Raw genomic sequence first — 26691 nt, 5'->3', positions numbered from 1 at the left:
ATAAAGAACTTAAACTTGACTCAAAAGGCCAGGCTGGAAGGAGAGACTAAACAAGGTGGCTTGCTGAGAGTTTTAAGTGATGAAACTGATGTTGGCCTTCACATTAGTGACTGAAGGTCACTGGTCTGTTCTGACTGCTTTCCTTCCTCCTTTCTGCATCTCACAGAGATGCAGACTCTCTCCACAGGCTTTATGAAAGCTGGCCACAGGCAGGAGTGCTATAGTTCGAGATGCAGCCATCAGGAAACATCTCTATGCCATGAACACGAGGAGTTGCAACATTAGCTCTCACGATAAGCTCACTGGAGAGGAGGTGTTCGTTGCAAAGAGCTCCACATTCTTCACAAACCTGTTACACACTCCTCTATCACCCTAGTTAAAGCAGCAGTGCACAAACAAGTGCAGGGCTTTTCCTACAGTTGGAAAGGTTAAGGGAAGAAGGTAAAGACCGTCCTGAAACCAAACACCTGCCCTCCACTAGGTCTGAGATTACTAGTGGATGCTGCCTAGAAAATACAGTCTAGTACTTTTAGGAGTGACTCAATACGGAAGGAGAGAAAGCCACCTGAGGCTTAACTTCAAAATTTTCTGCTTCATGATCTTTGTACTTAAGGATAAAAATTGATTTTACATGCAACTGCTGCAGGATTTCCAAGAAAACCACGTTAAACCCCATTAAAACTCCCTCACAGGCAGTACCCTACACAAGCAATAGCTGATTTTCTCCTTTACAAATCTGAGCTCACACAGAGCTGTGTAAAATCTGTAACAAAAAACATACATGAAAAACATGCCTTACCTTAAAAAAATCCCAACAACCCCAAACCTGAACAGCCTGGCACTGAGCTCTGCTACAGATGTTAGTGTAGCACACTTAAAGGCATGTGTTCTGTTTCTGGATTTTACTCACTGGCAAAGACCACAGAGGACTCCTGCCAGCATGCTTGAGAAAGAAGTCATCATAAAGAGGAATTACAATAAAGTATTTCATTTTATTTGCAAATAGTGTGAAGAAGGAAAATACTGTTCTGATTCAGGAAGAAGTACATGAAGCAGGAGAACTAAATATTTTGGATGTTTTCCCAAATTGCTGATGAAGACAAAAATCTAGAGAGGGCTCCTTCCTGTCACCATAACTCAACTGACTTCAATGGAAATCAGACCTGCTGTATATATTAGACTTGAAATTAACTGTTCTTCCTCCATACTGTTTAGACTTGATGAATTCCAGCCATTGCTCCTGGCAGAGATGCACAGGTCTTGGTCCTGTGAGCTGCTCTGCTCACACAGGCTCTTACAGCAACCTGGAGCCCTTTACTTTCGACTGGGTCCATGCACACTGAACTCACAGAATTGTTAAGGTTGGAAAAGACCTCTGAGATCATCATGTCCAACTGTCAGCCCAACACCACCACATCCACTAAACCATGTCCCAAAGTGCCATGTTTACATACTTTTTGAACACCTCCAGGGATGGTGACTCCACCTCCCTGGGCAGCCTGTTCCAATGCCTGACATCTCGTTTGACAAAGAATTTTTTTCCAATATCCAACCTAAGCCTCCCCTCACACAGCTTGAGGCCATTTCTTCTTGTCCTATCACTAGTTACCTGGGAGATGAGGCCAATGCCCACCTCACTACATCCTCCTTTCAGGGAGTTGTAGACAGCAAGAAGGTCTCCCCTCAGTCTCAACTCAGGGGAGACCTCATTGCCCTCTACAGCTACCTGAAAGGTGGTTGTAGCCGGCAGGGGGTTGGTCTCTTCTCCCAGGCAACCAGCACCAGAACAAGGGGACACAGTCTCAAGCTGCGCCAGGGGAGGTTTAGACTCGAGGTGAGGAGAAAGTTCTTCACCGAGCGAGTCGTTAGTCATTGGAATGTGCTGCCCAGGGAGGTGGTGGAGTCGCAGTCCCTGGAGGTGTTCAAGAAGGGATTGGATGTGGCACTTGGTGCCATGGTCTAGTCATGGGGTCTGTGTTTATAGGTTGGACTCGATGATCCTCGAGGTCTCTTCCAACCTTAGTTATACTATGATACTGTGATACTGTGAACTCTCAGGTGCAGCAGGACTTTAGCAGTTCTTCTATTTAGTTATTGAGCCATGGGTTCAAACCATGCCCAAAGTAATAACATTTTCTTTTAAAGCAGGGCATGTTCACAAGAAAATAAAATGGAAGGGACTTCTGATCTTTATATTCCACAGTACAGACCAAACTGGTGGAGCCAAGAAATAAAAGCTCAACAGTACATATGCCTAGAGCAGAAAAAAAATGGAAGTAAAAAGCACCCATCAAAATATTCCAACAACTCTCCTGCACCAAATGAATGTATAAAGCCAAAGCTATTTTACAGAAAATTATGTGTCTTTAATGATAGAATTCTGTTAAAATATACACTGGCCTTGCAGTTTGGAAATACACTGCAAGCAAGCTCTTTAAGTTAAAATGTAACCATAAATTACAGCAGCTTTACATCACTTTATGCTAGTAGTGACAAACCACTTAATCCCATCAGCCAATTTGTAATTCTATGAAAGAAGACATCAAGACAAACAGAAAACCTAAAAACACACCATTTCAACTACAAAGTCTTCCAAACTCCCAGACTAGTCCAACAGGTCACCTATCTACACAGAAATGAGCAGAATACTTGATCCCTTAGGGAAAAATGGAACTATTGCCTTCTCTTACTGAAAATCCTATGCTCCTCACAGGGTGAAACAGCAAGGTACCTGTCAGGATCTGCTCTTCAGGCTGTGTTAAGCACATGGCCCCAACACTAAGCATGCACACAGGACTTGCTGCATGCAGGCACTCTACTGAGTTCAACCTTGGACCAGGTTTTGTAAACCTATGCATTTTCTTCTCCTTTCAGTACTTCGTTAATGGTTCCAGAACAGCTAATACCGAGCCACTCAGAACAAAACAAATTCCTCAGCAGAATCTTCCTGTCTAAATCCATCAGTAAAGTGTTTTAATTATTATTTTAAAGAGGGTCCTAAGCTTGCTCCATGGACCCATTCAAGTTGTCTGTATGATAAAAATACCAATGCTTTGTCTGCAGAAAGGAGCTGTTCAATATCAGGATTTTATTCAGTAAGTGCACTTAGTGTCTCCTTATACATGATCTACAAAAGCTGCAGTTCAGATTAGGAGATGATGTCTGATTCATTTTTTTGCCAAGAATTACACACACACAAAAAACAAACTAAGAAAGCTGATAATGTAGTGCCTTAAAAACATACACCACTTTCCAGGGGGACTACAAAGAAAAATGGTGGCAGTGATAAATATTACCAAAACCCCTGCTAGGTGATGTATGTTGTAACATTTGTTCCATCACAAAGGAGATCCTGGTAGAGTTAACCTATCATCAGGGGTGACAGAAGCAGCAGTGTGTTAAAGCCATGACATCACAACAGAAATGGAGGCTGTATTTGGGGCACTTCCTTCCTAACACCTCAAAGGAAGATTTCTAACAAGCAGCTCCTCTGAGACCTTCCTCAGCTTTTTTCCACTGGACATCCATTTAGAATTTATCTTTCATATCCATGCTAGGCTTGGTCATCCCTCTCACATCATACCAATGGTCTCTGTCACATGTTAGAAGTGACATCACCCTTGATGCTCCAAGGAACAGAGGTAGAGGTACTTTGTCTTTCATCTCTCCCTCACCACAGGGTAACATTTTCTGTTCTCTTGTATATGCCACAGGCAGCCTTACATTGTAGCTAGACTACAGACATATGTTCAAGCTGTTGGAATGAAAACTGCACAGGATCTCTCAATAGAACATGGGCACATCACTTAACACTTTTTTTTTTAATTATTTCTTGCATTTGACACACTAACTTTAACTGACTAGCACTGAACTTACAGGAGCTTCTGGTAACTAAAGATCAATCCTCAATAGTCTGGTTTATCTCCAAGATTCATCTTGTCTCCTATATACCACCGTGACACCTGAACAGGACAGAGTCACGCTGGCAGTCAATCCTAGAAGTCTAGGAGTAATTCCAAGGGCAGCTCTGAATCTCTGCAACTCACTCTCATCCAAAAACTGTCTAAGCTGGAGCCTGGCGCCTCCAGAATGTGATATAAACCACACTTCTTTGTTCAGGCTCTTTTTTACTAACCGTAAGTGTTGGAATCCCCTTGGCAATTAATTTCCTGGCTGGTAATCCTTTGGCTCTGATCCATGCAGAGGAAGTGGCTGCACTGGAGGCACATGCTATGGCTTTGCAAAATGAAGTGGTCTCTTGATTTAAATGACAGCTGCCAAGCCTGAAAACTTCCTATTTGCCCTGCATAATGAAGTAAGCTAAGCTCACTGTTGAACACTTTTTAGGCTGGGTGTAACATGGCAAATGGTCAAGTACTGCAGGTAGGGTTTTCTGGGTTATCTGTGGTAATACAATCCTTAATAGTTTAGGCACAAAAAAGATATGCAAAAAATACCTGAATGGTAGGGGGGCACAGAAATACACAGTTGCTACTGATAAGTGTTTAAAGAATTAAGCCTTTAATTTACTAACTTTAAGAAAAATTACATCAACCAAAAAAAATAAATCACTGAATACCCAAAGTGTGCTAAACTTACGTATCCTAGCTCTTCTACAGAGGTACAAAACACTTGTAGCGATCCTGTGCAGCACTGGTAACTGGCAGACGACTTCCAAAGCACAGTCCAGAGCCACAGGGGTGCCTATCCCTAGCAGCCAGACCAGCTGATCAGTGCTGACATATATCTATGTAGACATTGTTTAAGGTCTTCTGAGAAAAAGGGATGGAGAAGCTGTCTGGTCATATGTCCCATAAACAGTCAAACTCTCAAAAACATTTTGACTAAGTTTCCTCTAGTTTTAGACAAAGGCTCTCACAGAAGGAAGAAAGTTGGTACTATGCTCACATGTGCTATAAAGAATGAGATACTATCTTTTTAATTAACTCAGCCTGAAGTGATGCAGTCTTAACTGAAGTACTCCTATCCTGGCGTCCTCAAATTAGGAAGGATCAGAGTTAAATACATGAAAGTCTTTTACACTCCAGAGCACTAAAATAAACTCCACGAAACCATACGGAATCTCACTTTCCACACTTGCCATGACAGCGAGGGCTTGCCCATCACTGTCCCTTAAATAAGGATCATCAATAAAACCAGTGCTAAGGGAACAACAGAAGAAAAAGCCTAGTTAGAGGTGTCCCTGCTCACTGCAGAAGGGTGGGACAAGATGACCTTTAAGGGTCCTTCCGACCCGATGCAATCTGTGAATCTGCAAAAAAAAGACAGTGAGTGCTCTAGGTGCAAATACTCGTGGAACAAGCTCTTGCCCTCACTGAAAACACTCTGAAAAAGATCCCTGAATTCCAGGGGTGTTGCCCTTACTGGCAAAAATCACTGCTGAGGCAGTATGAAGCAAAGGATGGACATAGCTGTGTTGTGCCTCTCTCTGCAAATGCAGTGAGCACCTACCTGCTGCTGTGCCGCTGCTGTTCTTCCTTTTAGCGCTTTCTTGACACATGTAGGAGAGGATAAAAGCCTAATGGGTGCGAGTGTCAGCACAATATAAATTACTGCAAGGAAAAACTTGATGCATGGCTTGGGATCTGAAAGAGGAATGTCCACCATTGTTTGTGATTATGGATCACATCACAATCTAATAGCAATTTTTATTTAATCAATAATTTCCATGCTGAACAGACAGCCCTGTTACAGAGAATCGACAAGCAGGTACTGATAGCGACAAGGCTTGTTATTAATCTTTACCCTGCCAACAGATCAGCCAAACTACTGTAAAAAGGCACTACCAAGATGGATTTAGAAGATCTTTCTTTCTCAGATTTTTTTTTTTTTGTCTTTCTTTTTTCTTCCTCCTTCTCTTTCTTTCTTTCTTCCTTTGCCTTTCATTTCTTTTCAGCTACACAGCCTCATTACCCTTCTCCCTTTCCAGGTCCGTAATGTTTCATACACTTTATATTCCAAGTTTATTTGAAAAACCTGGGGTTTGAATCACACAAAAAGGCAATTCTTATTAAGCAATTTCGCAAATCAGTGGGACCTAGCCCAGTGCTCAGTGTTAGCCATTATAGGCTAATAAATCATACTTTCTCTTTGAGATGTCAATCGCCAAAGTGCTTTGTAAAAATGTTGGCATCTGTAATTCAGCAAAGCCTTTTCATCTTGAAATAAGATGCTCCAGACTGATAACAAGAATAATCCTCTCTTGATCAAAAAAAAAAATCTGCATTTTACCAATTAAAGCTGCTGCCAGAAGCCAAACGGAGCAGCATTAAGACTCCACTGTAGTTTATCTCTGCTAAACACAAGGAGGGATACAGTTAGAGCTTTGTTTCATTTTCAGCTTGACTACTTTATCTCGCAGAGAACTGCAGCATCTCAGCCCTGCGACACACGTAAGAATGGTCTATGCAGACCCTCATACCTACAGTGCAAGCCATCAGAGGACCCATCCCTGACAAAACCGCCACCCATTCATTTCACAGATTAGGTACCTGACTCCTTCAAGAAAAGTCACACTCACACAAAAGTTTAAGCACAGGAAAACACTGAATTTGTTCAACCATGACAAAAGGCTCATCTGTTTTTTCTTCTCCTTTCTATTAAGAGGTTATGCAAAGGAAAGAGCCTGCAAGAATGCAGCCCATTCCTTTCAAAACCAAATGCAGAAGTGCCACTCACACCTGCCCCCACCTCCATTGGTACATGCTCATCTGCTGCTTCTGAGTAAAAACACCTCAACATGCCATAGCTGGACTAGCACTCTGTAATGGGTTGGGGCAGACGCCCTCCCCACCACGCGCGGAAATAACGACTCAGACAAAAGGATTGCAAAAGTGATGGAAAGTTTAAATAGAACGGTGAGTGCGTGCAGAAAGCTAGAAACACAGTGACAAGAGAGAGACCCAAAACAGACCCAGAGAGATCCCATCCCTACCTGAGGGTGCACCCAAAACCCCCAGGGCTCCTCCTTCCCCCCTCCCCCCCACTGCTAGGCTAGTCTCAGCTGGCCAGATCTGAGACTGCCCATCCCCCCGTGGCCTTGGGCCTAACCAGGCCCATGGCCGGGAGATCCCTACCCCAGTTACCGGGTGGCGAGGAGGAAGGAAAGAGGAAGTGCCAGACCCCGCCGTGAGACTTATATTGGTGCAAGGGATCATGGTAGGAAATAACCTAATTTCCTGTGTCCACCCACTGGGCTGGATTTCTGGACACAGGAAACACCCCTGTAGCAGAGGACACCCAGCCCCAACTACGACACACTCCAACATTTCTGTTCCTCCAGGCATCAGGTTTCTATGGGAGAACCTTCTGGGTAGAATATGGGTGCCTACAAGGCACCGAGATATGGAGATAGGCTGCACAAAAGAGATGAGCTGCAACAAAAGCAGTGCAGAGACATCACACCAAACAGGGCACTCCAGAAGGTTCATGCTAGATCTTCCACTGGTTCACTGTAATAAGAGAGGTTACATCACAGTAAATCATTCAAGTCAGGAGCAGTAAGGCAGAAAGCAAGCTGCTCAGAAACTACAGCTCTGTCTAGGTGAATCTCCTTTGTCCTGACCCATTGGTCAGAACTGAAAGCTACTTTGAGTCAGTGCACAAGCCCAACCTTCCTTGCAGTAGCAAGGCAGCAAAAGAAGCAGGCATGGACTTTGCTTTCTCTCTTTTCCATGATCTGCCAACAAGAGTCAGAAGCCAAAGAGCCCATTAGATTTGCAGCTCTCGTGGGACCTGGCTAGCATCTTCTTATCCTACACTTCTCCCCAAAACTGGTAGTCACCCATAAAACATCACTAACCTGGAAGAATCCACTAGCTGAACTCTAATGCAAAAATAAACACTTCCAAGGAGTTTGTATATCCACAGAACACCTAAAGAGAGTTTTGTGATTATAAGCATGAGCAGAGTCCAAGCTGTTCCCTGACATGCACAGCCCTTTCAACTCAAGTGTCCACTTGTTACAATTTCAATCTAAATGATAAGAGTAACTTCTTGGGGACAGGAGGAACTCTGCCCATCCCTAGCCACAACAGTGAAAAAGTGCCATTTAAACGACCTGTCCCAGATTAGCAACCTCTTTCAGGGCAACCAATTCAGTGACAATGACTTTGGCAACTCGTAGGAACAGCAGCCTTAGCAGCAGCAGATGAACAACAAGTTTTGCTAATGCTATGAAAAAAAAAACCTAATTACAGAGGAATTAGAATTAAAATATGATTACATTTCTTTCTCTAAATCCTCTTTTAATACTTCACAGATTAGGGTGGATTTATTTTTTGTAAACCTTACTCTATAAAATAAAAATCCCCACTTTATTTTTTTCCCCTTCTCCTCTACGATTCATCAAAAGCCAGACTGTAGGTAGGGGAAGTGCTTAAGAGGACCTGAGCCAAAGCACAGCTGGCATTTGGGTGAAGCCCAGAGTGCATCAGACCTCTTCCCAAAGAGCAATACTGACTCTCCACGCTGCTGGAAGGCTGAGGGCATTGGGGTGGCTGGCACAGAGTGAGGGTATGGAGCAGCAACAAAGTCTGACTAAAGCTAGTTAAGTTAAAACCTAACACTTACATGGTTGCATTGGATGGGGGGTAAAAGACTAGCTTCATTTAAATAGGTCTGTGTTAGGTATCCACATGGAATCCAAGAGAATGAACCTGCCTCTCAGGGGCACAAATCTGCTTACTGGCTGTCCTCTGCAGTGAAATGAATTGCTCCCATTTTGGCACAGATGACAAGTCTGGGTTCAGCAGTCTCAGATCCAGCACAGTAAGGTGGTGTCTTAATTACAACTCAGCCTTTAACCAGGCAATGAAGAATCTTGCCTTTAAACAGGCTATTTAAAAATCTAAAAACTGCTGGACAGATGTTCCGCTTCATTATTTGCTCTAATCTCTCTCCCCTCCTTCTTGTTCCCTCACAGTCACAAAGGTAAAATACACTGAGGGGATGCAAAAACTGGAAAGAACCATTCTATCATCGAATCACACACAATCACAGGTGGGTGTTGGAAGGGACCTCTGAAGGTCATCTAGTTCAACACCCCTGCTAGAATAGGATCACCACATTGGAACATGTTCAGGTGGGTTTGGAATGTCTCCAGAGACTCTACAACCTCTCTTAGCAGCTTGTTCCAGTGCTCTGCCACCCTCAAGGTGAAGATTTTATTTCCTTATGCTTACATGGATTATCCTGGTTCCAGTTTATGTCCATTGCCCCTTGTCCTGTCACTGGACACCACAGGGAACCACAGAATGTATCTGGTTGCCAAAGATCACCCAGTCTAACCCTTGAACCAGCACAAGAGAAGTCTGGATGCAACCTCTTCTTTTTTGGTCCAACCCACTGTAAATGTTTGCATCATGGTGATTCTGAGGTCATTGGTGAGAATCAGCTTCACTTTTTCTAGGTGCTTACAAAAATGGCAAAAACCCAAGAAAGCATCAACCTCCAAAACCTGGAATACAATTAAATTTAAATGAAAAATATGGTACTTGTTTGCCTCTGAAAGAACTCCCTGCCTTCCTCATGCTGTCCCAACCTTTAGCCCACGGCCTGGGCTTGTCTCACTTGAGAATAATTTTTCTTTTGTTCACAGTACTGCTTCTCCAAATATGGATTAGGGTCCAGACCCCAAAGAGTAGAAAATAAGGCAAGATGAAATAACATAAAGCCACCAAGAAAAAGCCCTTTGCTGTTGTACGCAAAACATTCCCCTCTTGTCGGGAAAAAAATGATTACTATAATGGATTTCATGTTCTTATCTATTCCTTACTCTTTTCAATTTAAAGGAAACATTTCTGAACCTTTCAGGGCAGTAGCTGTCAGTGCCATGCACAATGAACCTGCGAATGGGCTGAAGACTCCCTGTGTTACTGCGCTGAAGCCAAATAAAACCATAATGAAAAAGCACTGAAAACTGCCTCTGTGAAGATTTAAAAAATAAATAAATCCCTCCAGCTATGTGGAGATGCACACTGTCTGGGATGTGTCACTGCACCCCTTTGGGACTGTGAAAGGACTTGCTTCACATAACTGGGCCCTTACCTGTGTCACAACTTGTTTGCAAGCACACCCCCAGCACCCAGAGAAATGAAATTACTAAGGCATCAAGGGCAACCTGTCATTGGGGTAGATATAACTGCCTACTTTCAGCCCTAGATGTCTACTCACACAGCTCTAAGTAGCACTTTTGGCAGCTTAGGACTGTTTGCTCATGAGGCAGCTTCTCCTCCTACCAGTGGCAGGCAATGTGTGATTCCTGGGGTAATTTACAGCTCTGCCACCACAGTTATTACTCAGGTGAACTGCTCTAACCTGGCTTATTCTCCTACTGCAGTTGGATCTTTTTTTAGAGAAGAAGTGAAGCTCTCTCCAGTCCCTATCTACCACTCTGGAACAGGAGAGGAGCTGAGAAAGAAGCCACAAGCCAAAGGCTGAATGGTAACAGAGGGAAATGAGACTTTCAAGTCATTTGATTTTGAGTGTCCTTATTTCTGGGCACCCAAAAGCATAGAATGCTTTGGGTTGGAAGGGACCTTTAAGGGTCATTTAGTCCAACCCCTCTGCAAGTGAGCAGGAAAATGACCCACTGCAAAGAGCTTTAGTTCTTTAGAGAGTGGTGTACTCCTCACCCCCGATCAGACACATTCTTAAGTGTTTTGAGGTGCAGATCACCGATTCATGCACTTCATATCACAACAGGTGCTGCAAAACTTGAGGCAGGTTGTGGGTACAGCCCAGGTGTTAGGTCTTCACCGACTGCTGGCCGACTGCTGGCCAACTTCTGTTAGTCAGAGCTGAACCTATCCTCTTCTGTAGGAGTGAAGAACAAAGGAACTCAAATCGGGCAATGCCATCTAATGGCTCTTCTGTGTATCCTCAGTGCACCACAATTACCTTGGGTACACATAGGTACCTGAGAAACAGAAGAAACCTTCCTCTGGTGTGGCTAAGGGAGCCTGGTGAAGCATAACTGGACTGGAACACCTACCTTATGAGGAAAGACTGAGAGAGCTGGGGCTGCTTAGCCTGAAAAGGAGGAGATTAAGGGGGATCTCATTAATGCTGATCAATATATAAAGGCTGAGTGTCAGGAGAATGGAGCCAGAGGCTTCTCTGTGGTGTGCAGTGACAGGACAAGGGGCAGTGGACAGAAACTGGAACACAGGAGGTCTTATGTAAACAAAAGGAAAAAATTCTTCACCTTGAGGGTGGCAGAGCACTGGAACAGGCTGCCCAGTGAGGTTGTGGGGTCTCTCAAAAACATTCAAAACATGCCTGGACATGTTCCTGTGTGATTTACTCTGGGGTGATCCTGCTCTAGCAGGGGATTGACTAGATGATCTTCAGAGGTCCCTTCCAACCCCTACCATTCCATTCTGTGGCTCCACGATTACAGCAGATGACCCAGGAATTGCCAGGGGAGCGCTCCAGTCACCAGGGCTTTGGCAACTCAAATGCCATCAAAGAGACAGGAAAACCTTAGCAAATGAAATCCTGAATGTAAGCCATTGCTGTCAGTGCGGGGCTCTTTTGATCTCATCTAATCAAATGTAACAACAATGAGAGAATTTTATTGCTGTACAATTAGGGAGAAAACGCTAACAAAAATAGCTCTACAGTTCTTCAAGCATGTTTTTTGAATAAAAAATAATTATCATCAAGGCTACACAGCAAGGGGGATGAGAAATAGGCAGCACTGTGTTTTTCTGATTGGCATTGTATTAATATTTAACAATAACTTCAGTCATTTCCTTGAAGGATCATTTTCTTAAACAAACTTTTATCTTTAGTGTCTAACCCCTCTGCAATATTTTATTCTTAAACTCATTTCTGGGAGAAAAAAAAGAAAAAAAAAAGAAAAAAGACAAAGTGCAACAAAAAGCAGATTTATAAAAATATACAATATCTTATTAGCTTCTGGGCGCTCAAGTGCATTTATCACATATTTAAAACAAACTTGAGCTCAGCTAAGCCCAATTATAATATCTCACTGGGCAGAGAAATTAATTAAACAGCTGAATGAATTATAAAGACCCCAGCAGCAAACTGAGGCTTTAAAATAAATAAGTTTCTTTTTTTTTCTTCTTTAAGAAGCAGCAGCAGGGAAAGGAAGAAGCCTGTAATACACACGTTCCAACAGTAATGTAAGCAATCTTCAGGTACACCATAAATAAGACTACCTGGTAGGGCCAATATAGTGGTGGCTCTAACGTGGCTCTCTTCAACCTCGTGCTTTGCTCCCATGCAACACACGCACCCCTTTTGCACCAACTTCAAACAACCCTGGGATCCCAGCAGTGCGGCTCAGTGACTGAACCAGAACAAGGGCAGAACTTGTCAGGATTTAAGAGCTTTCAGCAAAGCCCTTCAATTGCAGCCAGTACCCTATTCCATAGAAGGATATCAATTATAGATAGTGACTTGCTTTAGCAGGGCAGTCGGTACTGTCAGACACTAGATAGACAACCATGAAGAATCATGAATCTTTCTATTAACTGTAAGAGAAGGGGGGGTGGGGGGGAGGATGGATAGGTACTATAAATAAGGCAGAGAGTCTGAACGGTTTAATACCTTGCTTTTTAGTGTATGTATCATGAAAATGTAACCATGCTGAATTCTAAGTGGCACAAATTGCTTGAAAATAAGAGCTCTGGCCCCAAACGCATTTTGGTGTCAGACCCTTCTGGGTGGGTCAATAACCATTCTCTTACGTAGCTTTTCAGTTATTTATTCACAGCAGCCCAGGTTGTGCTCATAAATTCAGAACAGCCAGAAAACACTGACTCTTGGGGTCTAAGCACACTTTAGACAGTGCCTGCATTTTACACTAATAACAGTAGGACTTTGAAACAGAAAGTAATGGAGAAAAATGCTGTGAAATGCTGGTCACAGTGCCTGAGACTACAGTGCCTGCTCTAAAGCTACACCACACATTCAGACAGAGATGATGATCATGTTTACTGCTGCATATGTACCATTTCACATATCACTTCGTGATGCAGATATGGCTAGAATCTGATTCACGTACCGCTGATTTCAAAGCAAATCTGGTCCCATCATTCCCAAAAGATAATAAAGCTATCCTCATGTGAGAGAGAGACCTGAATAGACACAAACTTGTATGTGCCAAATTTTGTATTCCATAACAGATGCGTTTGTGCTTGTGTCCACACCCTAAGTGTGCACCGGGTATTGTGAAAAAGCTCTCCTGAGCTCTGCTCAGCCTGACGTGACTAGAATTCACACTGAGGAACCCAACCCTTCCCTCAAGAAACAAAATAAACAGTTCAAGACATACTTCCATTTATTCCCTAAACACTGCAGGGTCATCTAAAATTCCTGTGTTTTGGGATAACAAGTCTTGGATAACGGTCTGTGCCACTGGATGGTTTGGGTTTGACATCTTCCTATTATGTATGGCTACAAACAGCAGCTTTATTCCCCTGTAAAAGAACACCACATGAAAAGACTTACTGCTAGCCTGTGTAGATGCTGAAAATTTAGCCTTATCAGAATGTACAAGGAAGCTTTTTAGGTCTTTTTTCTGAAACTCTGCATTTTACAAATTTCCTCTTCTCAGACAAGCTCCCAAAGCCCAAGGAGCTGGTTTAGAGGAGGTTTAGAGACCTCCTGAGTGAGGAGACTTTTAATGACTGAGCTGATGCTCAGAAACTGAAAGCTTTCTGCCAGTCACACACCTAAGCCAAACCAGGACTGTCCTCCCATGAAGCCTGAGAGAGACCCAGACTAAATGTCCCTAGTTGCTACAGGTGGACATCAAAGGGCTGCAGCAACCAAGGGCAGGTGAAATGTGGGGGAGACAGATGTGTGAAGCACCAGACGTTCCAACAGAGTTTGATGGATAAAGCACTTTGCAATTCTGGACAGAAATAACTTGCTGAGGTCCCCACAGCAAGGCTGTTGTGAGGAAATCACAAATGTGCCCCCCAGCACCAAGTCTGCTGACTCCTACAGAGCAATTTGTGCTGCTTGAATGTGATGGTTGCAAGGATGATTTTATTGTCTTCAGGGTATCAAGTTGGGACCTGCACCTTGCAATCTTAAATGACATCATCACATATCTGAATCCTGAGACTTACCAAAAATAATTTCTGGTATCAGAGAGAAAAAAAAACATTATATCCTTTTTTATGTCTAGAGAAACCCATTTCTGATGTTGCCATTTTGCAGAAGGTAAAAAATAGATATTTTTTTCAGAGCAGCCCTGCTGTAGGCCCCTTGTTATAATAAGTCTGACTCACTATTACAAAGAAAAAAAAAATCACACCAGAAATAACAAATGCATTTTTTATGAAAAGTAAACCAACCAAACTCTCACACTGCCAATTTAATGCACCTGATACCTGACAGAATGTTAGCTATTAGCTGACACACACAGTGGAATTCAATTCAATTTTATGTTTGAAACATCAAAAAAATCCTCCCCCTTTTCTTCATTACCAAGGGCACCTTCTTTCTGAATGTCTCTTTTATTTCATGTATTTTCGTGTGAATGACTTAGTGTCATGATTGGGTTATTTCTGACTATTGAGAAAGGTTTGTCAGCCTTACAATTCTTAGCAGCCATAAAAACTGTGCCTTTGCAGAGCCCCTGATGATGTCAACTGGTCTGTTTGCATGGAATCAACTGCAAGACTGACACCTGGTCCCTTAAATGTGTCCCAACCCTTTGCAGCAGCCATTCATATGGCATTGCTGCCCAAAAGGACACTGTGACACACTAAGAGTCGCTTCACACATTTCATTTTGTCCTAGTAAAGTGTTAGGGAATTTTTTGTGCACAATGTTTTCAAAGGATTTTTAAAACACCTCTCATTTTGGCCATTCTTAGAGGTTTTGATAGTCCTTCAGTTAGTACTATTATTATTAGTGGCAGTAGTATCATTGTTATTATTACGGTTGTTACTATTACTAATAATAACAAGGAACTGAAAAGACATCTTAATGACTAACTGCAACATCAAGAGGCTCTGACACTCCATGCAAGTGAAAGCTGGCACTGCTTTGTTATAGGCAGCTTTGCAGCACGAGTTTACCATTTTGGATAGTGTTTGGAAATAGGTGGTGGGTTTTTTAAATGTATTTTGGGTGGAGAAGTACATTTTCCAACAAGATATTTTAGTAGTAGAGAGGCCACATTTTTGTAATAAATTCTGCATAATCTCCAGGGAAGTAAAAGTTTTCTGCAATGAATATGACCCTGACACCCCAGTCATTTGCTGAAGATGTTCCTCTCTACTCCATAGTAAGAATTCCTTTTTGGTTTTCAGAATATTGAATATGTTCTATGACCCTGGTAATTAGCAGAGGTGCTGCTTTCTAAGGGTGTTGGAAATGCAGGGAGGATTGTACTTGTCAGGTGATATTCTGGATTTTGATCTTTCATTTTCTATCTTACAACAGTATGAAACAGTAAAAACTAATTTATTTTGGAGAGGAATTAAAAACAAAGCAGATACTGCTTCCTGGTACAGCATAAAAAAGACCACACAGTCTCCTTTTGCTAACAAGACTGAAACAACTCAACCTCTGTGTATTCAGCCAAATAACTCCCTTCAGTTTATGCACAACAGTAAATTGATACCAAAATCTCACTCTGGGAGGGGGAAGAACTCCCCTCACCCATTTCTACTGTTACAGTCACTCTGGGGAGAAAAGAATCAAACTTGGCTAAAGGTTAATAATAATTCATGTCCAGCTTACTATTACTCAATAACTATCAAAGTCTGTAACTCAAAATAGCATTTGCTGGCTTACAGGATCAGAGCCATTACAATCTCTATTGAAGACTTTATTGAATTTTACACTAAGCTTTAGCTGACTGAACAGGTCAAGCACTGTGGCTCCAAGTTTTCTTTATTCTCAGAAACTCATAAACCCCTCTCCAGTTTGCAGCGCTGTTAGCTAAGAAACTTGACTCAGCACAGGGTCAGAGAACACAACCTCCATGAAAAAGGTCACGTAGTTTTAAAACCCAGTTCCTGAATACCATTAACTTACATGCACTAGCTGTTCCTGAGTGTCAAACTCCCGGGAACAGCCTTCCCAGTGGCAGTTTGTCTCGTAGACCACTTCAGGCTCCTGTTTGCTTTCATCTTTGTCTCCTTCCTCTTTTACCAGGGTCATTCCTTCTGGCTGTTCCTAGTGAGAGCCAAATAAAAAAAAACAGGGGTGAGGAGAGGAGAGAGGAAATTCTGAAACTGAGAAGGAAAAAACATGAATAACTTCAGCATTCAAAGAAAGATGATGTGGCTGTAGGGGGAGGATTATTTTACTCTTACTTCACTATGCCACTCCATTCTACAAAACACAGAAGCCCAAAACAGGCCTGATAAGCCAGGCCATCTGCAGACTACAGGTGTAAAATAAACCTTTCCTCCCCAGAAGTACTCATTGCAGAGAATTTCTTTAAAATTTAAAGATTTCTCTCTGTTTCAGTTAAAAGCAAACCATAAAAAGTCTTTGCTTCCCTCCCCCTACAGTTAAGCAGCCTGTTACTTGCATGCTTGCCCCTCATTATTCAGTGGCACCACTAGTGAAAAAGGCACTGTTCACTACAGTTGAATTAACTGGAATTTGACTTTAGTACTAGGGTTAGACATCAAATGGATCACCAATAATCCAAAGTGAGTTTTCATTGTTAATCCACAAAACAGTTCTGCACACTAAAACCTTTCAAGGGCAAATGGAATTTTCAGGCTGCTGGTTAGTCTGTTCTTGCCCATAATTTGTGCACAGAATGGGTGAGCAGGGCCAGAGGCTGTTTCATTTGGGGGTTTGACTTTTCACCTTCAGAGCCTCAAGGTGCCTCATTCCCCCCAGCTGGTTATTTGCTGAGGGTAAGAGTCAGATGCTAGTAGAACCATTTGGTTCAGATTACATACTCCTGCTGAAGGACTCAGCCAGACCCCTGTGCTTTGCTTTCATGGATTCACTCACCAGACCGGGGCCTATTTCTCATTACCCCCGAGTCGCTGTAACTCAGGAGCTGCTCTGCTAAAACCAGTGGCAAAACAGACTGGAGCCTGATAGTACAGTGCTAAGGACTGGCAAGAGTTGTGGCAGCCTAAGGGGTTTTGCTGAACGGAACCAGCTTCTTAGTGAAGACCTGGATGTCCCTCATTTGCTTTTCCATGGTGAAGAGGGTTGAGCACTCTCTTGACTGATCAGAGGCACTACTCCATCAGCCTCCTTCCTCTCTGCACTCATTCTGCAACAGACCCTGCATCCCAGCAGTCTCTCAATCCTCATTTACCCCTTGTTGCCCTGAACTGAGTTTCCTTGTGTGTGTGCAAGAGATGAAGAGCCCCACAAATGCAGAAAGCCTGAGAACACGTGCATTTTCCCTCCTTAGGCAGCAAGATGGAAGTCCTGTGAGTGTGACCCTCTGTCCTACCTGCATGCTTCCTGCCCCGGGGCTGGGGAGGTCCTCATCGGGCTTTATCTTGGAGCGCTTGTTGTGCATGGGATCTCCAGTGCTGCTCACCGCAGATTCACTTGTGGGTTTGTTCTGCTGCGAGCAAGGTTGGGGATTTTTTCCCCCCAAAAGAAGACAAAATTAGATTGTGATAAATGTGTAGCCCCAAACAAGAATACACAGTACCTACTCCACAGCTTTATTTGGAACAGCTACACTGTTAATTACATTGGATATGCAATTACACTATGCTTCAGTTGTGTAATATCAACTTGTAGAAGAGCTGCACCACTCAACCTTGTAATGGAGCAGGGAGGGAAGAAGGGCAGTTGAAGAAATTCCTTGCTACAAAGCAATGCTGGTTTTGTCAAGCCGGGAAGGGTTAGGAAGAACTTGATTTTCCACACAATGACAACTTCAGAAAGGCAGCTTTCAAAAAGCAAAATCACTGTGTGCTTACTCAAATGAACACAAGAGGAAGATGGGCTTTTTTCACACTCAGAGGAAAGGTTTTGCACTTAACCTCTGCAGACAAGATCTGAGCTCTTTTACTCCATTTGTCATTATAATGGTAAAAAGCAAGAAAAACTGAACACTGGTGTGAGACTCAGTCAAAAAATCCTAGATGAAGTCCTGAATTCTTCCAAGTCAATAGCAAAACTACTGCTGACATAAACAAGCCAGAATCTTTTTTCCCCTCTTGCTGTGCTACACTGAACACCATTAGCTATACCTGCAAATGGATCTTGTAGGAATCCAGAGATCTTTTAGAGATATCTGAACTTGCATGGACCCCACAAAAAATCAATATGCTTCCTACAGCAGCATGCTCTGTTTCTACAGTTGTAAAAGCTAGCCAGAAGATAGAGAGCTCCCAGACTGATAAATAACCTATCCTAGGTCATCTGGAAACAAACAGCACTAGTTAATAACAGACAAACCACGAACTGTGATAAACACCACATTATGGGCCTGATTCATCACTGTGCATCCTCAGTTTTTGAGAATACTGAAATGATTAATTCAAACTTAGGAAGTCCAATTTTGCACAAATTAGAGCAAAAAACACCTTCAAACCTCTGCACTATCCTCTATTGCTCACAGACTGAACTACTCAGTTTGTGTTACTCCTGTTTGTGTCAGGAGGGCAGGATATGATCCTGTGGATATTCTAGTTCAGAAGTGAAGCTGCTAAACTTTAAAATGTCAGTGTTTTGATGTGGTTTTTCCCTTTTTCTGACTCCCCACCTCTATTAAGTTTCTGTGCAATGTCCAGGAGACACAGTTTGGGATGAGAAGCTACTGCAGCCCAGTGAAATATTTAAGAGCTCGTGACCAACCAGCAACCACATGTACACTCCTGTGATTTATAAAAAAAGAGACCACAAATGCTATAGCTGTATGAAAACTGTTACCCAAGGGTCTTTGTCTCAGTGGCAATTGATAACCACTCTCACTAAGTAATTTATTTACTTTACCTTTAAATGAATGGGGTACAAAGGTTTCTTTCGTTGTCTCTCACCTGTGTGGACTCAGATGGTCCAGAGCTGACCTGGACAGGGTTCAGGACACTGGGGATGCCAGGAATAGGTCTCTGGGTAGGAAAAGTTGGAGCAGGGTGGATGAGAGGAGGGCTGTGTCCAAAGGCTGAACCTAGGGTTTGCTGACGACTTATAATTTGCTGATGCATTTGCTGGAGGGATACCGGTGTAGGAGGGTATGTGAAACTCAGAGCAGGGCTGAATTTGGGAGAGAAAGGAGGGAAAAGGGAGGAAAAAGATGAGAGTCATTACAGTATGGAACTGACCAGATTAAACCTTTAAAACATAGTTGATATATTGACATTAATTGAAGTCAAGTCCCTTCCTCCATCCCACTCACATTTTTCTGATGATAGATCTTGGTTTTAAATCCACAGTTGGCCATATTTATTAGCGAGTGAAAAAAAGATTCCACAAAACACAACATTTTCCCCCTAACATTAACCGAGGAACCACAGAAAGCCAACCAAAATAAGATTCTGAAAAACTGAAATAAAAGGCAAGTAGTTCAATAACAGCTATTTATTGCAATAACAAACTTTATATAAAGAAAAAGAATGGGTGCCTACATGCTTTATAGTACTTTTATTGATAATGCAGTTCCCCTGCGTTCGCGCGTATGAAGCAGTTCCTTTAATCTTAGCTCATGCTACGCTCTTTCATATGTCTCTAGATCTTATTACAAGAGGAGAGAAAATCAATTGGTTAAATGTGTTCTGAACACCATGCTTGTCATATCACTCATTTGTTTGCAAAGATGGAAAGCTCAGTTCATCCAGAATGTCACCTAAAGAATTTCCATCAGCGCCGTTTGGTTACAGAAACTGATGGATTAACCTTTCCCCTCTGAAATTGGTGATCAATGAGTTTCAATGTAGAAATATTCCAATGGGAAAGCACTTCTCCTTCTCCCAGTTAAACAACATTAAATGTCTATTAAAGCCCATTATGCATGTTAATACCTGTCATCACTTCATTACTCCACAGTATTTCCCAGACTACAGTGACTTTGGAGGAAATTACACTGCCAGCTAAGGATCTATTTTTTGGGTATTGCCAATGCATTCTTTGTGTCACTCTTGAGAAACAATGGTGTGGAACTAAAGCTTCACACACAGGAATGAGGTTCTCCTGTAAACATTTGCAAATACCTTACAATCATAGGGGGGGAAAATAAAGAAGTGGTGGCTTGTTATTTGTGGTTTGTTTTTTTTTTTTCTTTCCTTGAAAAACCAAAACACCAAGCAACCAAATTTAAAAAGGAGAGGTGGAAGCATAGTACCTTTTAAGAATCAAGGCATCTTCTAATGTCAAAAGGATGGATTTAATCCAAATTTACACTCTGGAGCCTTAACTGTTGTTGCTGTTAAGTGCATTAACTGAGAATACTGTGATACAAAAAAGAGCTAAAATAATTTCCGCCATTTTAAGCAGTAATTCTACAGAAATTCTGTGTTCCTTAATCTGACTACACATTTTGTCTGTTTGACTACAATTCATAAAGAGACAGCCTCAAAGTGATTACATTACTATTATTCCTGGTGAGAACTCTGCATTACAGTAGTTTGCCCATTTAGAACAGAATATCATTAAGAATACCCTGGGAGAATTTTACTGGTCTTTCAGAAACTCTCTTTTCATTTTGCATTGTATTCTTTTTAATAAAGGGAGGCAGAAACGTAGTGAAAACAGTAATTGTTCACAGCAAGAGTTAGGGAGAAATCAGTAATAATATTCAGTTATTGCAGCTCTATAGTCCCTGCTAGTGTTCCTGTAAGCAACCATGAATGATTACAGCACGACTTAGCTAAGGTAGCCACTATGGATGATTGATAGGACATTAATCAAAAGATGCATATCGGGCTCAGAATTTGTTCACAAGCTTTCTTCTAATAGCTGATTTCATGTTCACTGAGCTCTATGCCAGTTTGTTCAATTTATTCTTCAGTGTACCAGCCATTCATCAAAGAACACAATGATTTAACACCCCTTTTCCTTTTTAGTGAACAAACATTACTAAGTGTAACTACTCTGGTCTGTTCATTAAACCCCATACAATTACAATGTCATACATGAGACTGAAACAATGTCCCCTCACCATACCCCAGCAGTTTTTGCTTCCACATATATAGGAACTGTGAGTTCACCTCACGCACTTCCAACACTAGACCGCACCATCCTGAAGCTGCAACTCCTGAATTCACCATGACCAACAAATGAAACAATCTGGATTAAGTATTTTATTCTTTGTGAGTGGTTAATACCTAGGACATCTTCACCCTTCAGCTGAACTGGTTCAAAAGAAAAAGTGAATTGAGTTCATTGGGAGCTCCAAGCACACAGCACCCTTGGAAATACAGCTTGTTTTTTTCCTGTTCTAAATGTTAAGAAGAGCAACAATACCAAGCTTTCCAAGTCCAGGTTCAAACCTATTCTTCACCACAGTAGAAAGACAAATTTCTGATTCAGCCACAAGACACGACTGACTTAAGACCTCAGCTCATTGATGTTCCATAAGCACCTGCATTAACATTAGTTTTTTAACCCCTCCAAAGCAAGAGCATCAAAGGAAATCCTTCCCAAATAGTGCAGGAGAGGCAGGAAGGAACTGCTGCGATCTGAATGTATTTCTATCTCACTAGGAGGCTGTTGTGAACAGGCTGAGAAGCCTGGGGCTCCTTAGCCTGGAAAAGACTGAGAGGGGATCTCCTCAAGGCTGATCAGTATCAAAATGGCACCATTCAAGAGGATGGGGCCAGTTTCTTTTCAGTGGTTCTCAGTAATAGGACAAGGGATAACAGGCACAAACCAGAACACAGGAAGTTCCACTTAAACATAAGGAAAAACTTTCCTGTGAAGGTGATGGAGCACTGGAACAGGCTGCCTAGAGAGGCTGTGGAGTCATCTTCTCTGAAGACCTTCAAAACCCATCTGGGCACTATCATGAGCAATCTGCTCAAGGTACACCTGCTTTTGCAGGGAGGTTGGACTGGGTAATCTTCTAGCCCCTACCATTCTGTGATCCTGTGAATTTGCACTTACATTTACTGGAGTTTGACAATATTCTCCAGTCAGTTCCTCCGAAGATGGGAAAAGATTGCTTCATCAATAGGATACTTTTGGTCAAGCACCCATCTTTTGCATTTTCTACCCCATGCAGAGCAATACAGCCTCTACACCACTCTCATGAGACCCCCACCTAGAGTACAGTGTCCAGTTCTGGAGCCCTACTACAAGAAAAATATAGACATGCTGGAACATGTCCAGAGAAGGGACATGAGGATGACCAGAGGGCTGGAGCTCCCCTCCTGTGAATTGGGCATGTTCAGTTTGGAGAAGAGAAGGCTCTGAGGAGACCTTATTGTGGCCTTCCAGTATCTGAAGGGAGCCTATAAGAAAGCTGGTGAGGGACTTTTTAGGGTGTCAGGTAGTGACAGGGGAGTAGGACCTACGGGGAGTAGGTCCAAGCTAGAGGAGATTTAGATTAAATGTTAGGAAGAAGTTCTTCGCCATAAGGGTGGTGAGACACTGGAAGAGGCTGCCCAAAGATGTGGTAGAAACCCCATCCCTGCAAGATTTTAAGGCCAGGCTGGATGTGGCTCTGGCCAACCCGATCTAGTGGAAAGCGTCCCTGCCCATGGTCCCTTCCAACCATGACAATTCTGTGAGTACAAAAGGTGATGATGCCTCCTAAATCTTTCTAACTAAAAGACAAAAGTAGTGAGATTGACTGCAGTTATGTGCCTTACATCAGTAGAGTGCCAGCAGTTAAATGTAAGTGTATTTGCTGTTCCTATTGCTATATAAATGACTTCCATCCAAAGGACAGATTTTGCCTCCTAAGAGTTGTCCTCTTTGTATCTCCTTTAACATCATACAAACCTCCAGAAGGAGGTTGCCAGGGCAGGCATTGCCAACATCTGTCCAACTTGTAATCAGGCAAACTTGTAGTGCACAGCAGAAGACACAGACATCATATAAGCTAGTTGCTCTCCATACAATACAATGGCACCTGCAACAGATGCATTAAGACACAGATGGACAGGTATGCAAAGGAAAGGAGGAATCTTTATTTCTTTAGTATCTTTCTTTTGCCCCATGGTCAGCAGTAAGGGCTGAGTCTGAGGTACTAGGATTTTTCGATGGAGCCAGGCAACCTGCACTTCATTCCTTCTACCTCCAAACTTCAAACATCTCAAATGGAAATAAAAAGTAGTTGATGAGGGAGCAGAGGAATAGCCAGCACAGCTGAGGCGAGTACTCAGAAATGTGACAATAGTTCAGCCACCAGGGTGATTTCTTAAATAGCTCACATATCTGCCTTCAAATAATTCTCTCCAGCTGTTTCTGGAAACCTCTTCACAAGGCAAGATGACCTGGCTGGGTTTAACGTCACCCGCACGCAAGATGCTGTCACAGGGCAGGCTGGATGGTTTTTCTGATCTGAAAAGATCAGAAGGATGTGAAGAGAACAGAAGGTGGCAGGTCTTTCTCTGCCTTTCAGAAACCATTCAGGCTGCTCAACAATAAAGTTGATGTTGTGGGCCAAAGAGAAGAAAAAGAAATCAAAGCTCACAGCACTGCTGTCAGGGAGTGTTCTGCTGGAAAGGGGAGACATGGATTCCTCCTACCCAAAGTTTTTAATGCACTTTGTTCAATAACTTCAATTCGGGATGAAGAATCCCCATAGCTCAGAGTTCCCTCAGACCTCATGAGATCCCCTTGCCTTGACCAGCAGCGGTATGCCCCCTTGTTGGCCCCACCAAGCTCTCATTGCTTTCTAGCCAGGAAGCCAGCGCTAGCAGGAATGGTGGGTGGCAGCACTGCCTGTCCTAGCCCTGTGGATCCAGCCACGTCTGCTTAGAAATGTGCACCAAGATGGCAATGCTATTGCTCAAATTCATGCCCAGAAATGGTAAAGACCCAAAAGTAATACTATTGAAAGGCCCAAACTACTAAAGCCAACTAAGATGTTTCAAAAGCAATCAATGGTTTCAGAGGCCTCAATTTGCATCATGCTTCTTTTAAAATACCTTCAAGGGGCTGCATTTCAGACAATGGGTGCTCAACACTTCCAAAATCCAGATGCCAGAAGAACACAAAACGCCTGCCCCAGTCTTTCACATTTTCCAAAACACCAGTCACTTCCAAAAAGTCTTGGGACTCACAGAAATGGAAGTGAATTATGAATCTTTTGCCACCTACCTATGTTCTGAGAAATGAAAATCTACACCACTGGAGGGAATCTGATTTGTATTTCTGTTGCAGACTTTAAAAAAAACAAGCCAAGTAGGAAAGGAGAAGAAGAAAAAGATGAATGCATGTGAGACCACTAATAAACTACATGCAGGTTATCTTTGCAGTTGTTGAGTTTTATGGGGGATAAGGGTTATAAAGAACGTGTAATACTTCTTCTTAAGCATTCAATAACTCATCTGTACTGACAGAAAAGCCCATCAGTGATATCATTTATTTTTCCATACTCTATGCTTCTGTGCCTGTCCGTCAGTCTGTCTGTCTCTCTCTTACTTTTCTCCTCTGCAAAGTCTCAAACTCCCTTCACCGGAGGTAAAGCAGGGCAGTGAACTGCATTGCAATTACATGAGCACATCAAATTTTAAGGAACAGACTTCAAGAAGAAGAAAAACAGACATTTAATCAAAACCAAACTTTGTGGCTACTTTGCGGCTGTCCTACTAACAAGGTCATTCAGTTTCTGGTCACAGCTGCAGAATTTACTGCAAAACAGCTGTGAATCCAAGTCAGGAAAAATTCCATCTTGCCTATACATTGCATAGGTGTGCCTAAGGAGTCAGGCTGACACAGAGGTGCCAAGGAGATTCCAATTTTATGAATACAGAATCACAGAATGGTTTAGGCTGGAAAGGACTTCAAAGATCATCTAGTTCTAACCCCACTGCTATGGGCAGGGACACCTTCCACCAGGCCAGGTTGCTCATCTGTGAGTTTTCTTCACAAAATCTTGTGAAGATATCTTCCCTGTATCACAAACACGCTTAATTCTGCAAGGTTTGATGCATGGAAGTCTTCCAAAAGTAATCAAACGCTTTGCCCTTTCTGGTTCTCTTTGTAAGGTTCTAGGAAAAGAGCTTGTCAAGCGTGTAAACTAGGGCCATTCAATGAAAGCCACAGATGAAGTACTTAAGAGATTAAAAAAAAAAAGCCTTAGTGGATTTCTGGAACAGCTGCCCCAGGAGGCAGACATAGCCAGGAGGCTCATATGGGATGAGACAAGTCCAAAGACAACAGATCCATAAAGAAATGCTAAAAAGAACAATGAAAGTCCATGCTTTGGGATCACTAATCTGATGATTACTGAGAGAACAAAAGCCAGAAAGCAGGTGGGTTCCTGTGCTTCTTAAAGAGCACCACTGTGTGCACCACCAGAGACAGACTGTGAGGAGACAGGATTTAACACCTCTAGTTTGACTACGTGTGACATTTCTTACGGTTTAAAATCGCTTCCTTTTGATTTTTATTATTATTTCAAAAGGACATATTTGCCTCTTTGGGATATAATTTTTTAATTCATATAGAAGCCTGTTATGTTTTAAAGTTCTCTTTCCTATCCTCTATCTTAAATCTTTCCTACAACAGCTCAAGACCAGTACTTTGTTAGTCTACCCAGCACTCATCATGCATCTTCCCCTTTGCAGTTTCCTCCTTTCTTTTCTCTTTTGAATTATTTCTACACTCTCTCCTTGTCCACTCCAGTCTACTCATCTTTAACCTGGACAAAATAGATCTCAAGCTTGTTTTAACTCATTGGTATAATTTTGCAGGCATCTGATCACTTCCCCAAGAGAGATGTAGAGTAGGAAGTCAATGACTTCTGCTTGGATGGGACCTGGGGGAGAAACAGCAGCTGCTGGGAGCATCACATAAGAAAACCATCTCCTGTCATTTGAGTTGGCAGAAACAGGAATTCATGTATGCTCTTTGTAAACAAACAGGAGTGAATAAAATAGAAGTTTCCAACTCTGTCATCTGCTTCTCTCTTCCTGATGGAAACAACCTGCAAGACTGACTGTTGACAAATTGCTGAGGTCATAGGAGTGACAATGCACTCAGCAACCTCACAGCCCCTAACAGATTTGTGAAATTCTTACTGCTTCAAGATCTTAGACTCAAAATGAAAACCAAATGGTGTTATAGGAAGGCAGACTTTAAAAATGCTCTTTTTTTTGGGAGCATTTATCCACAACATGTAACATTTTTAGTGATAGGAGTGTTTGCAGTCTTCCCTCTATTTTCTAACCAGCAATGCTGAGCTCTGAGCAAACCATACATACAAGTCATCAAGCTGTTTTTACAGCTTGTCACTGAGTGCAAGGGAAAAGAATATCAACCTGTGACTATGGAACCAGACCTGTGGTGTGATCCTAAAGGCAGGTGTGAGATCTGAAATCCTTTTGAAATCATTCTTTCAAAACTGACCAAGTTTGACAAACATCCCTCTGCATTTGTAACACTGACACATTTCATTAAAAGTCACTAACTTAGAAACATCTAACTGAATTTGTAAAAAGCTGTATCTTGCATCTAATAAAGTACAGCATATATTATACTAATTTATTTCCAGTTTCCATCAGCTAACAGTCATCATTTTACAACTGCATTTATCGCACATACATCGTTGTCTCTTTTTTCCCACTTTTCTATTAC

The 26691-nt window shown here is 42.3% G+C and overlaps 1 protein-coding gene across 4 annotated transcripts in view; it reads right to left on the bottom strand.

Annotated features, from left to right (window-relative positions):
* GLI3 (GLI family zinc finger 3) overlaps positions 1–26691 on the bottom strand; it is a 214985-nt gene that overhangs the window by 22511 nt on the left and 165783 nt on the right. For 3 of the 4 annotated variants that reach the window (XM_068156833.1, XM_068156837.1, XM_068156836.1), the window contains 3 exons: positions 18987–19203; positions 17444–17560; positions 16048–16188 (listed from right to left, as the gene is read on the bottom strand). In XM_068156833.1, coding sequence (XP_068012934.1) covers positions 16048–16188; positions 17444–17560; positions 18987–19203 — 475 coding nt within the window. The remainder of the gene's footprint in view (positions 1–16047; positions 16189–17443; positions 17561–18986; positions 19204–26691) is intronic. The other variant, XM_068156834.1, reaches the window with a different exon arrangement.

The sequence above is a fragment of the Melanerpes formicivorus genome, unplaced genomic scaffold (genome assembly GCF_026170545.1).
Source record: "Melanerpes formicivorus ecotype bairdi unplaced genomic scaffold, bMelFor1.0.p_v2 SCAF_35, whole genome shotgun sequence".
NCBI classification, from domain to species: domain Eukaryota; kingdom Metazoa; phylum Chordata; class Aves; order Piciformes; family Picidae; genus Melanerpes; species Melanerpes formicivorus.
This window is presented reverse-complemented; position numbering and strand designations above follow the sequence as displayed.